A 12,558-nucleotide genomic window follows, 5' to 3' on the forward strand; every position below is an offset into this window, starting at 1 on the left:
GTATACTTTTCAAGTTATTCACAAATAGCTGTTTTAAAAGTGGACACTTAGTGCAATTTTCACAGTTCCTAGGGGAGGTAAGTATTTGTTAGGTTAACCAGGTAAGTAAGACACTTACAGGGCTTAGTTCTTGGTCCAAGGTAGCCCACCGTTGGGGGTTCAGAGCAACCCCAAAGTCACCACACCAGCAGCTCAGGGCCGGTCAGGTGCAGAGTTCAAAGTGGTGCCCAAAACGCATAGGCTAGAATGGAGAGAAGGGGGTGCCCCGGTTCCGGTCTGCTTGCAGGTAAGTACCCGCGTCTTCGGAGGGCAGACCAGGGGGGTTTTGTAGGGCACCGGGGGGGACACAAGTCCACACAGAGATCTCACCCTCAGCGGCGCGGGGGCGGCCGGGTGCAGTGTAGAAACAAGCGTCGGGTTCGCAATGTTAGTCTATGAGAGATCTCGGGATCTCTTCAGCGCTGCAGGCAGGCAAGGGGGGGGTTCCTCGGGGAAACCTCCACTTGGGCAAGGGAGAGGGACTCCTGGGGGTCACTCCTCCAGTGAAAGTCCGGTCCTTCAGGTCCTGGGGGCTGCGGGTGCAGGGTCTCTCCCAGGTGTCGGGACTTTGGGTTCAAAGAGTCGCGGTCAGGGGAAGCCTCGGGATTCCCTCTGCAGGCGGCGCTGTGGGGGCTCAGGGGGGACAGGTTTTGGTACTCACAGTATCAGAGTAGTCCTGGGGTCCCTCCTGAGGTGTTGGATCGCCACCAGCCGAGTCGGGGTCGCCGGGTGCAGTGTTGCAAGTCTCACGCTTCTTGCGGGGAGCTTGCAGGGTTCTTTAAAGCTGCGGGAAACAAAGTTGCAGCTTTTCTTGGAGCAGGTCCGCTGTCCTCGGGAGTTTCTTGTCTTTTCGAAGCAGGGGCAGTCCGCAGAGGATGTCGAGGTCGCTGGTCCCTTTGGAAGGCGTCGCTGGAGCAGGATCTTTGGAAGGCAGGAGACAGGCCGGTGAGTTTCTGGAGCCAAGGCAGTTGTCGTCTTCTGGTCTTCCTCTGCAGGGGTTTTCAGCTAGGCAGTCCTTCTTCTTGTAGTTGCAGGAATCTAATTTTCTAGGGTTCAGGGTAGCCCTTAAATACTAAATTTAAGGGCGTGTTTAGGTCTGGGGGGTTAGTAGCCAATGGCTACTAGCCCTGAGGGTGGGTACACCCTCTTTGTGCCTCCTCCCAAGGGGAGGGGGTCACAATCCTAACCCTATTGGGGGAATCCTCCATCTGCAAGATGGAGGATTTCTAAAAGTCAGAGTCACCTCAGCTCAGGACACCTTAGGGGCTGTCCTGACTGGCCAGTGACTCCTCCTTGTTGCTTTCTTTGTTCCCTCCAGCCTTGCCGCCAAAAGTGGGGGCCGTGGCCGGAGGGGGCGGGCAACTCCAGCAAGCTGGAGTGTCCTGCTGGGCTGTGACAAAGGGGTGAGCCTTTGAGGCTCACCGCCAGGTGTCACAGCTCCTGCCTGGGGGAGGTGTTAGCATCTCCACCCAGTGCAGGCTTTGTTACTGGCCTCAGAGTGACAAAGGCACTCTCCCCATGGGGCCAGCAACATGTCTCTGGTGTGGCAGGCTGCTGGAACTAGTCAGCCTACACAGACAGTCGGTTAAGTTTCAGGGGGCACCTCTAAGGTGCCCTCTGTGGTGTATTTTACAATAAAATGTACACTGGCATCAGTGTGCATTTATTGTGCTGAGAAGTTTGATACCAAACTTCCCAGTTTTCAGTGTAGCCATTATGGTGCTGTGGAGTTCGTGTTTGACAGACTCCCAGACCATATACTCTTATGGCTACCCTGCACTTACAATGTCTAAGGTTTTGTTTAGACACTGTAGGGGTACCATGCTCATGCACTGGTACCCTCACCTATGGTATAGTGCACCCTGCCTTAGGGCTGTAAGGCCTGCTAGAGGGGTGTCTTACCTATACTGCATAGGCAGTGAGAGGCTGGCATGGCACCCTGAGGGGAGTGCCATGTCGACTTACTCGTTTTGTTCTCACTAGCACACACAAGCTGGCAAGCAGTGTGTCTGTGCTGAGTGAGAGGTCTCCAGGGTGGCATAAGACATGCTGCAGCCCTTAGAGGCCTTCCTTGGCATCAGGGCCCTTGGTACTAGAAGTACCAGTTACAAGGGACTTATCTGGATGCCAGGGTCTGCCAATTGTGGATACAAAAGTACAGGTTAGGGAAAGAACACTGGTGCTGGGGCCTGGTTAGCAGGCCTCAGCACACTTTCAATTGTAAACATAGCATCAGCAAAGGCAAAAAGTCAGGGGGCAACCATGCCAAGGAGGCATTTCCTTACACATGCCAGTAAACGAAAAAATGCTGTTCGGTCCGGAGGTCGACACAGCCATAGAAAAGCTCAAAAAGGACACTGACACTGCCAAGGCCATGGGCGCACTCTACTCCCCGCAGAGCAGAGGATCTTATACCACCTTCCGCAAAACACCTTTTAGAGGAGGGTTTCGGGGTCAGGCCACACAAGCCAGTACCTCACAGTCCGCACCGTCCACCTACCAGGGACAGTACAGGGGAGGCTTTCGGGGCCAGTATAGAGGAGGGCAATTCCCTAGGAATAGAGGAAGATTTCAAAGCCCCAAAACCACTACCAACAAGCAGTGACTCACACGTCACTCACCCCCCGCACACAACACCAGTGGGGGGAAGGATAGGTCAATATTACGAAGCATGGGAGGAAATAACTACAGACACATGGGTCCTAGCAATTATCCAACATGGTTATTGCATAGAATTCCTGCAATTCCCTCCAGACATACCACCAAAATCACAAAATTTATCAAAACACCATTCACAGCTTCTAGAGATAGAAGTTCAAGCACTACTGCAAAAAAATGCAATAGAATTAGTACCAAGCACACAAATAAACACAGGAGTTTATTCACTGTACTTCTTGATACCAAAAAAGGACAAAACACTGAGACCAATTCTGGACCTCAGAGTAGTAAACACATTCATCAAATCAGACCACTTTCACATGGTCACACTACAAGAAGTGTTACCATTGCTCAAAAAACACAACTACATGACAACCCTAGACCTCAAAGACGCATATTTCCATATACCAATACATCAATCACACAGAAAATATCTAAGGTTTGTATTCAAAGGAATACATTACCAATTCAAAGTATTGCCTTTCGGTTTAACAACCGCTCCAAGGGTATTCACAAAATGCCTAGCAGTAGTCGCTGCACACATCAGAAGGCAGCAAATACATGTATTCCCGTATCTAGACGACTGGCTAATCAAAACCAGTTCGCTCACACAATGCTCAAACCACACAAATCAAGTCATACAAACCCTCTACAAACTAGGGTTCACCGTCAACTTTGCAAAATCCAACATTCAGCCAAGCAAAGTACAGCAATATCTAGGAGCCATAATAGACACGACAAAAGGAGTAGCAACGCCAACTCCACAAAGAATTCACAATTTCAACAGAGTCATTCAACACATGTCTCCAAATCAAACAATACAAGCAAGAACAATACTACAGCTCCTAGGCATGATGTCCTCATGCATAGCCATTGTCCCAAACGCAAGACTGCACATGAGGCCCTTACAACAATGCCTAGCCTCACAGTGGTCTCAAGCACAGGGTCACCTTCTAGATCTGGTGTTAATAGACCGCCAAACTTACCTCTCGCTTCTATGGTGGAACAGTATAAATTTAAACAAAGGGCGGCCTTTCCAAGACCCAGTGCCACAGTACGTAATAACAACAGATGCTTCCATGACAGGGTGGGGAGCACATCTCAATCAACACACCATAAGAGGACAATGGAACATACATCAAACAAAACTGCATATAAATCATCTAGAATTATTAGCAGTTTTTCAAGCACTAAAAGCTTTCCAACCAATCATAACCCACAAATACATCCTTGTCAAAACAGACAACATGACAACGATGTATTATCTAAACAAACAAGGAGGAACACATTCAACGCAGTTAAGCTTATTAGCTCAAAACATATGGAAGTGGGCAATCCACCATCAAATTCGCCTCATAGCACAGTTTATTCCAGGGATCCAGAATCAACTGGCAGACAATCTCTCTCGAGATCACCAACAAGTCCACGAATGGGAAATCCACCCACAAATTCTGAACACCTACTTCACACTCTGGGGAACACCTCAGATAGACTTATTTGCAACAAAAGAGAATGCAAAATGCCAAAACTTCGCGTCCAGATACCCACACAAGCAATCCCAAGGCAATGCCCTAAGGATGAACTGGTCAGGAATATTTGCTTACGCTTTTCCTCCTCTCCCTCTCCTCCCTTATCTAGTGAACAAATTGAGTCAAAACAAACTCAAACTCATTTTAATAGTACCAACGTGGGCAAGACAACCCTGGTACACAACACTGCTAGATCTTTCTGTAGTACCCCACATCAAACTGCCGAACAAACCAGATCTGTTAACGCAACACAACCAACAGATCAGACACCCAGATCCAGCATCGCTGAATCTAGCAATCTGGCTCCTGAAATCCTAGAATTCGGACACTTACAACTTAGCCAAGAGTGTATGGAGGTCATAAAGCAGGCCAGAAGGCCATCCACTAGACACTGCTACGCAAGTAAGTGGAAAAGATTTGTTTGTTACTGCCATCATAATCAGATACAACCACTAGACGCAACTCCAAAACATATAATAAATTACTTGCTCCATTTACAAAAAGCAAGGCTAGCCTTCTCTTCTATTAAAATACACCTTGCAGCAATATCTGCATACCTGCAGACTACCTATTTAACTTCCTTGTATAGGATACCAGTCATCAAAGCATTCATAGAAGGTCTTAAAAGAATTATACCACCAAGAACACCACCTGTTCCTTCATGGAACCTAAACGTGGTCCTAACAAGACTCATGGGCCCACCTTTCGAACCCATGCACTCTTGCGGAATACAATTCCTAACCTGGAAAGTTGCCTTTCTCATCGCCATTACATCTCTGAGAAGAGTAAGTGAAATTCAAGCGTTCACAACACAGGAACCTTTTATACAAATACATAAAAATAAGGTCGTCCTACGACCTAATCCAAAATTTTTACCAAAAGTTATTTCACCGTTCCATCTAAATCAAACGGTAGAACTACCTGTTTTTTTCCCACAGCCAGATTCTGTGGCTGAAAGAGCACTACATACATTAGATGTCAAAAGAGCATTAATGTACTACATTGACAGAACAAAGAACATCAGAAAGACTAAACAGCTATTTATTGCATTCCAAAAACCTCATGCAGGTAACCCAATATCAAAACAAGGTATAGCCAGATGGATTGTTAAATGCATCCAAATCTGCTACCTTAAAGCAAAAAGACAACTGCCCATTACTCCCAGGGCACATTCAACCAGGAAAAAAGGTGCTTCAATGGCCTTTTTAGGAAACATCCCAATGCATGAAATATGTAAGGCAGCCACATGGTCTACGCCTCACACATTCACCAAACACTACTGTATAGATGTGCTATCCGCACAACAAGCCGCAGTAGGTCAAGCTGTATTAAGAACTCTATTTCAGACAACTTCTACTCCTACAGGCTAATCCACCGCTTATGGGGAAATAACTGCTTACTAGTCTATGCAGACCATGTGTATCTACAGCGACAGATGCCATCGAACTGAAAATGTCACTTACCCAGTGTACATCTGTTCGTGGCATCAGTCGCTGAGATTCACATGGGCCCACCCACCTCCCCGGAAGCCTGTAGCAGTTCAGAAGTTACCTTCAATTTTGTACATTTGTATATATATTATTTAAACCTTTAATAGGTACATACTTACACATTTCATTGCGCGGGCACTATTACTATAGTACAACTCCTACCTCACCCTCTGCGGGGAAAACAATCGAAGATGGAGTCGACGCCCATGCGCAATGAGCACAGAAGGAGGAGCCACTCGGTCCAGTGACTCGAAAACACTTCTTCGAAGAAAAACAACTTGTAACACTCCGACCCAACACCAGATGGCGAGCTAATGCAAACCATGTGAATCTCAGCGACTGATGCCACGAACAGATGTACACTGGGTAAGTGACATTTTCATTAATTGGCCCTTAACAGCACATGAGCACCCTGTAGGAGGTCACATCACTTTTCATCTCCCCAGATAAAGGAGTATCATATCTGATGAATGGGTTCTCTAGATCATGCAACATGGATACTCCTTACCTTATCTCCGGACATACCACCCACAAAGCAACGCCTTGAGCCCCCCCGGGTGATAAGTTGTGCTTTATAAATGCTGGTTGATTGATTAAGCAACAACTAGAAGTTCAGGCTCTCTTGGACAAAAGACTGATAGGGTGTTTGCACCAGAGATCAGAACTTGTTGCGACTCCTGTTATTTCCTGGTGCCGAAAGAAAAGACAGAAGCTTCATCCCATCCTCAATCTGTGCCCTCTGAGCTTGTTCCTCTGGAAGGGCAAATTCAAGATGTTCCCCCGGCCCAAGTTCTGTCAGCGCTGGACCCAAGAGACAGGATGGTGGCATTGGATTTGCAGGATGCCTTTTTCCAGCAATTTCGGGTAGGCCAAGAGCACTTTCAGTTCACTGTGCTTCCTTTTGGCCTAAGCAGTGCACCTTGGTGTTCACAAAAGTGATGGTCAGGGTTGCAGCCCATCTGTGGAGCTGGGAATACTAGCCTGCCGTCTTCCCATATGTTGATGACTGGCTGCTAAAGGCGGGCTCACCTCAGGCACTTCAGAAAAGGCGTTACCGAGGGTGAATAACTTTGTTTATGCCACAAGATTTGCCTCCATCTCATAACTATCTCAATTTAGGAGAGCTAAGTATATATAATATTAGATCTGCATCTATCTCATCACTGTCTGCACTGAAAAGGGCTGTGTTTATACCGATAGACATGCAACCATCTCATCACTCTCTGCGTAGAAGGCTCTATTTATGTTAATACGTGTGAATCCATCTTTTCAATGCCTGCAGCAAGGAAGGCTATGTTTATGCCAATAGATGTACATCCATCTCATCACTGCATGCATTGAGGAGCAATCTATATAACAGCTTAATTTTAAGAGCTTGTGTCTTTTTCCAGGTCCAAAGGGCATTGCTGGTAATCCCGGTCAAGCTGGAATTAATGGTTTCCCTGGTGCTCCTGGCCAGCTTGGAGATCCTGGTTTTTCTGGTATTCCAGGACCTGTCGGTTTTGAAGGTAATTGTGTCATACATTGTGCATAATGTGTGTCCTTCAAGTAGCTACGTGCTGGTTAAAACTACAGAACATTATTGTATTTCATGAAGTACCATATACAAGCTAAAAGTAGTGTTGTAATGTGTGTTACCAACTCCATTTTTGGTGACTTCATTAGGTCATAGAATTGTGTAGTTGTAAACATCCAGGAGATACACCTATTGTGAGTTGAGAGAAGAAAAAACATGTTTTGTCAATAAATGAAATGAAGTGACCTGTATTTATGCATTGAAAATATTATCGGTCCTCCAAAAAGGGACACAAAACAATACACCACATTCTAAGTACCCTTGACGTATACTACACCATATCCAAGCTGTGCAATGCATATAACAGTCCTCCAGGTGTCATGTCCTTGAACTTCTTAAAGATCACCAGCTACACATATGAACCATAACTAACCACGTTAGTAGACCTACGGCCAAACATACACATAACTGAAGCTTAGAAACTGTCAGATGGCCAGAAACCAGACATGGGTCTATGAGAAAATCCTGGATACAAGGCAGAACAAGCACTTTATAAATCTATTTAACAATGTGAGTAAGGAAACAGAATCTGAATGAGATGAGTTAGAAGTTATATGCAAAGTGGGTAAGAAGCTTCTGCAGTACACAGATGCGTACAGAAACATATAGCCTTATAAGAGAAGTGGCATTTACCTATAGGATAGAATACTACAGGGAAGATGATTTGTTTTGTTCCCAGCATGTTGATGCAAAATTCTAACGTAGGTGTGGAGGTCTCCACCACCACCTCTTTTTCGTTTATGTGCAGAGATCTCTACACACAGTAGTAAATATGGGAGGGATGGGGGAGTGGCTGGAACACGGAAAAGTCGTACTATGAAATGGGAGGAGTAAAAATGTAGAAGTAAATAAAGGTGTGGGGGCACAGGCACCCACACACATTAGAGTAATTCCATTGCTATTCACAAACTACACTTCTATAGTTGAGTCCAAAAAGGTTTGCATCCAAAAAGGACCCAAAACCATTGTGAATGTGCTCAAGAGAAGCACATACATTAGGGCATATTTACATAAGTGGGGGGAATTTGAAGGCGATAGAGAGTATGGAAAGTGGCTAATGCAGACAGAATAGTCTATTTGTTGACACCCACAACAAGGTGAAGAGGCATGTTTTTTGAAGAATAATATGTCATGTTGGGAGAAAGGCCACATAGCATAAGTGATTGTTTTATGCTTTGCACACACTAGCCGCTGCTGAAGCTAGTGAGGATATACCATTTGTAGAAGATGGTAGATTATATAGCGGTCCACTAGCATCGTCACCCGGTTGTCGACGTGTAGGAGATCGACTAAAGATGCTGGAATGAACAGAGCATGACCAGAAAAGATGTTTAAGAAGGCTACAGTTACACAGTGCAATAACGTGCATTTCTCAACCATAAACTCTAATTAAATTGCGTAGCGGATACTTTAGCCACTCACTTCTTTGAAAAACTGCTTAATGTGATTTCACCTTGGAAAAATGCAAGGCTTAACATGTAAACTACTTATTTTTCTGCTGAAAGAAACATATTCTCACCGTAGCGGGTGGCATTATAATTACATGGTTTTAAGCATTTGGCCGCAGGATCACAGCATTCCTTTAGTTTTGTCATTGCCAATAATCTCTTTATCGTGAACTTGCTGAAGAAACACAGTTGTTAATGGCAGCTATCTCAACAAACTATAAAAAATAAAGAAATGTGAAATTTGAAATGCATGTTAATCCTATATGTTTTATGTAAACTTTTGCTTAGGTTCCCCAGGTAAACAGGGTCAGCTTGGTTTGCCTGGAATGCCTGGTCGGAGCGTCAACGTTGGTTATACTTTGGTGAAGCACAGCCAGTCTGACCAGATCCCACTCTGCCCCCTTGGAATGGCCAAGCTTTGGGAGGGATACAGTCTGCTGTACGTAGAAGGACAAGAGAAGGCTCACAACCAGGACTTGGGTAAGTTATTTAAATTATATTTACAATATGACATTGTGTCCAGGTCAGTTCCATGAATGTTTCTGTCGGTGCTGTCTTTGAAAGTCTCCACTTCAGATTTCCCCTTGGCAACATAGAAGTTGAGCAACTGGCTGACCCAGAAAGATTTGGGGGTACTGTCCCATTGAACGTATTGCACCTCTACTGTGGAGTGTTAGTACTATAAATAAAATAAGAAAATTTGCACGGTGTCTGGCAGTACTGGCCTGCTGCAAGCACTACATCTCCAGTTCGTACAAGCAGGGCTACTCATTCTTTCTAAAATGGGAAACATAAGTCCTCATAACATCAGAGGTACTGCCCACTGAGGTCACCAGTACGTTTGGCTACCAATCAGTAAAACCTGTGACTAAGAGAGATATAACAGTAATCCCTCTCTACTTTGGTTGGCACCAAATAGAGCTGTGTAAATTGTTTCATTTCCAGTCCGGCTTTTCCACCCAGGTGTTGGCTGCACCACTTGCAAATTTTGCCTCCTGTGACAGGAGCTTCTGACTGCTGTGGCTGGCCCATCTATTGCATGTGGTACCTTTCACCCCACCATAATTCCCACCTAATTCCAAGCAGAATATATTGCCTTAGATACAGAATGTAGGGGCTAATGTGGGGCTTAGTGTACGCTGCATGATTCAGGTTTGGTAAATTATATAAGTCATAAGCTTACTTAAAACATGATATTAAATGTAAAGGACTTGTGCAAGTCTCAGAAGCTACATTTAGACAACGTTGCAAACCTGCCTTTTAAACTAGTACTACAGTGCATTTAAAGGAAATAAATAAAAAAAATCAAACAGTTTTATGACCAGTTTAGGTTTTCTAGAAACAACCAGGGGCGGCTCCTCCATTAGGGTGGAGGAGCGTCGCCACCCTGCCAGCAGTTTATTATTATCGTTTTCTTGTAAAGGGGCGGGGCCACGGGGTGACGAGCAGTGAGTTGTAGGTAGCTGGTCTAGTGTGTGATGGGTACCTATGGTACTTACACCTTATACCAGGTCCAGGTATCCCCTCTTAGTGAAGTGTAGGCAGTGTCTAGAAGCCAGGCTGCTCTCTAGAGGTAACTGTGGATGAGCAGCCAAGGCTTATGTAGGAGACATACATAGCTCATGCAATACCACTGTAGTCACACAGCACTTCAACACATGAAAGAAAGCACCCCGTAGTACAAAAATAAAGGTACATTATTTTTGGCACAAATCATCACAAAATACTACACATGTGACCCACATTTAGGAGGTAAGTAATACACTAAATATATACACTAGCAATCAGAAATAGGCATAGAAAATGTTAGAAAACAGTGCAAACTTTTAATAACCAATAGTGACCCTAGGGGGAGCACAAACCATATACTAAAAAAATGGAATGCGAACAAGGTACCCCCACCTTGGTAAGTAAAATGTGTAGAGGGGAACTGGGGGTATTAGAAAACCACAAAGGTAAGTAACACAGTACCACCCAGCGGCCAGGAATACAGGAGTAAAACATTGGATTTCCCCAAACCACTCAAAAGGAGGAAAAGAAGACACCCAGAAAAGACTGCAAGAAAACCAGTGGTGGTTTCCTGAAGAAAGAAGACCTGTGGAGACAGGGGACCAAGTCCAATAGTCACAGTGTCCAGGAGGAGTGGGAGGTACTACCCACCCAGCTGTGGATGCAGGAGTTGGTCGACGGTTCTGAAGAGCAGGTTAGCACTGCAGCACAGGAGCCGGAGAAGAGTTCCAGATAGAGGAAGATGTCCCACGCCGGAAGAAAGATTGCAGACTGGTGTCTGTGCAGGATTTTCATCAACAAGCCTTAGCAAACGCAAACACGCGGTTAGTAGAAAAGAGATGCTGCGGGGACCAACAAGGCCCAGGAGGACTCAACCCAGGAGGGTGAGTCACAGGGGACTCTTAGCGTCGCAGAGAGTCCACAGGATCAGAGGCAGCCCCCACAGGAGTCCCACTGGACGAGGACACAGAAGCCACAGAAGAAGCCCACGCAGCACTACAAAAGTGGATCCCACGCCGCAGGAGAACCACAATGGAGGCTGCGATTTGCAGGAAGGAGTGCTGGGAACTGGAGTTGCATGTCGTCTGAAGATCCCGTGGAGGAGATGGAAACAAGCCGTGGCAGCTGCAAGTGACGCAGTGCACAGGGGTACTGTCCTGTGTGGGAAGGCAAAGGCTTACCTCCACCAAAGTTGGACAGCTGGCAGAGAGGGCCAAGAGGACTACTCTGGACCACCACCTGTGATGCAGGATCCACGTAGCTCAGCAGGAGAGGTGATCCACGCAGCCAGTCATCGCTTGTTGTAGGTGCCTGCGGTTGCAGGGAAGTGACTCCTTCACTCCAAGGGAGATTCCTTCTTCTTTTTGTGAAGGATGAAGAGTTGCAGTCTTCTGAGGATGCACTGTAAGGTAACTGTTGCAAAGCTGGCAGGAACTGTGGATACAATGTTGCAGAAGAGTCTTTCGCATGGATCTGCAGCTTGTGGGTTCCTTGAGGGTCCAGTCGCGGTTCCGGAGGCCAGAAGTCGAAGTAAAGGTTGCAGAGGAGTCCTGCTGGAATCTTGCAAGCCAAATCTGAGGACCCACCCTGGAGAGAGACCCTAAACAGCCATGAAAGGGGGATTGGTCACCTAACCAGGTAAGCACCTGTCAAGAGGGGGTTCTGACGTCACCTGCCTGGACTGGCCACTCAGATGCTCTCAGAGTTCCCTGCCAACCTTGGAATCAAGATGACAGAACCCAGGGACCCTCTGGAGGAGCTCTGAGCACAACTCCTGGGGTGGTGATGGACAGGGGAGTGGCCACCTCCCTTTCCATTGTCCATTTTCGCACCAGAGCAGGGACTGGGGGTCCCTGAACCGGTGTGGACTGGTCTATGCATGGAGAGCACCAAATGTGCCCTTCAAAGCAAACCAGTGGCTTGGGGAGGCTACCCCTCCCAAGCCAGTCACACTTATTTACAAAGGGAGAGGGTGTTACCTCTGTTCTGCCTTCCTGGGCTGGATCAGATCAAGCAGCAGGAGTGCAGAAACCTGTCTGAAGGGTGGCAGCAGCTGGGCTGCCTGTAAAACCCTGTAAGACTGTTGGTAGCAATACTGGGTGTCCTCTAAGTAGCCCCCAGAGTTCATGGAATCATACTTCCAATACCAAACAAGCCCAGGTTCGGAGTTACCATTATGTAGCTGGACATAGGTAGTGACCTATGTCTAGTACATATTTAAAATGGCGTCCCTGCACTCAAGAAGTCCAGTAAAATGGTGCTGGAGTTCATAGGGGCACCTCTGCTGATGCAGGTAACCAGTGTAAAGA

General features: G+C 46.3%; 1 protein-coding gene across 2 annotated transcripts in view; it reads left to right on the forward strand.

Annotated features, from left to right (window-relative positions):
* COL4A6 (collagen type IV alpha 6 chain) overlaps positions 1 to 12,558 on the forward strand; it is an 823,409-nt gene that overhangs the window by 802,699 nt on the left and 8,152 nt on the right. For both annotated transcript variants that reach the window (XM_069211616.1, XM_069211626.1), the window contains 2 exons: positions 7,108 to 7,224; positions 9,029 to 9,220. In XM_069211616.1, the coding sequence (XP_069067717.1) occupies positions 7,108 to 7,224; positions 9,029 to 9,220 (309 nt within the window). The remainder of the gene's footprint in view (positions 1 to 7,107; positions 7,225 to 9,028; positions 9,221 to 12,558) is intronic.

The sequence above is a fragment of the Pleurodeles waltl genome, chromosome 2_1 (assembly GCF_031143425.1).
Source record: "Pleurodeles waltl isolate 20211129_DDA chromosome 2_1, aPleWal1.hap1.20221129, whole genome shotgun sequence".
NCBI classification, from domain to species: domain Eukaryota; kingdom Metazoa; phylum Chordata; class Amphibia; order Caudata; family Salamandridae; genus Pleurodeles; species Pleurodeles waltl.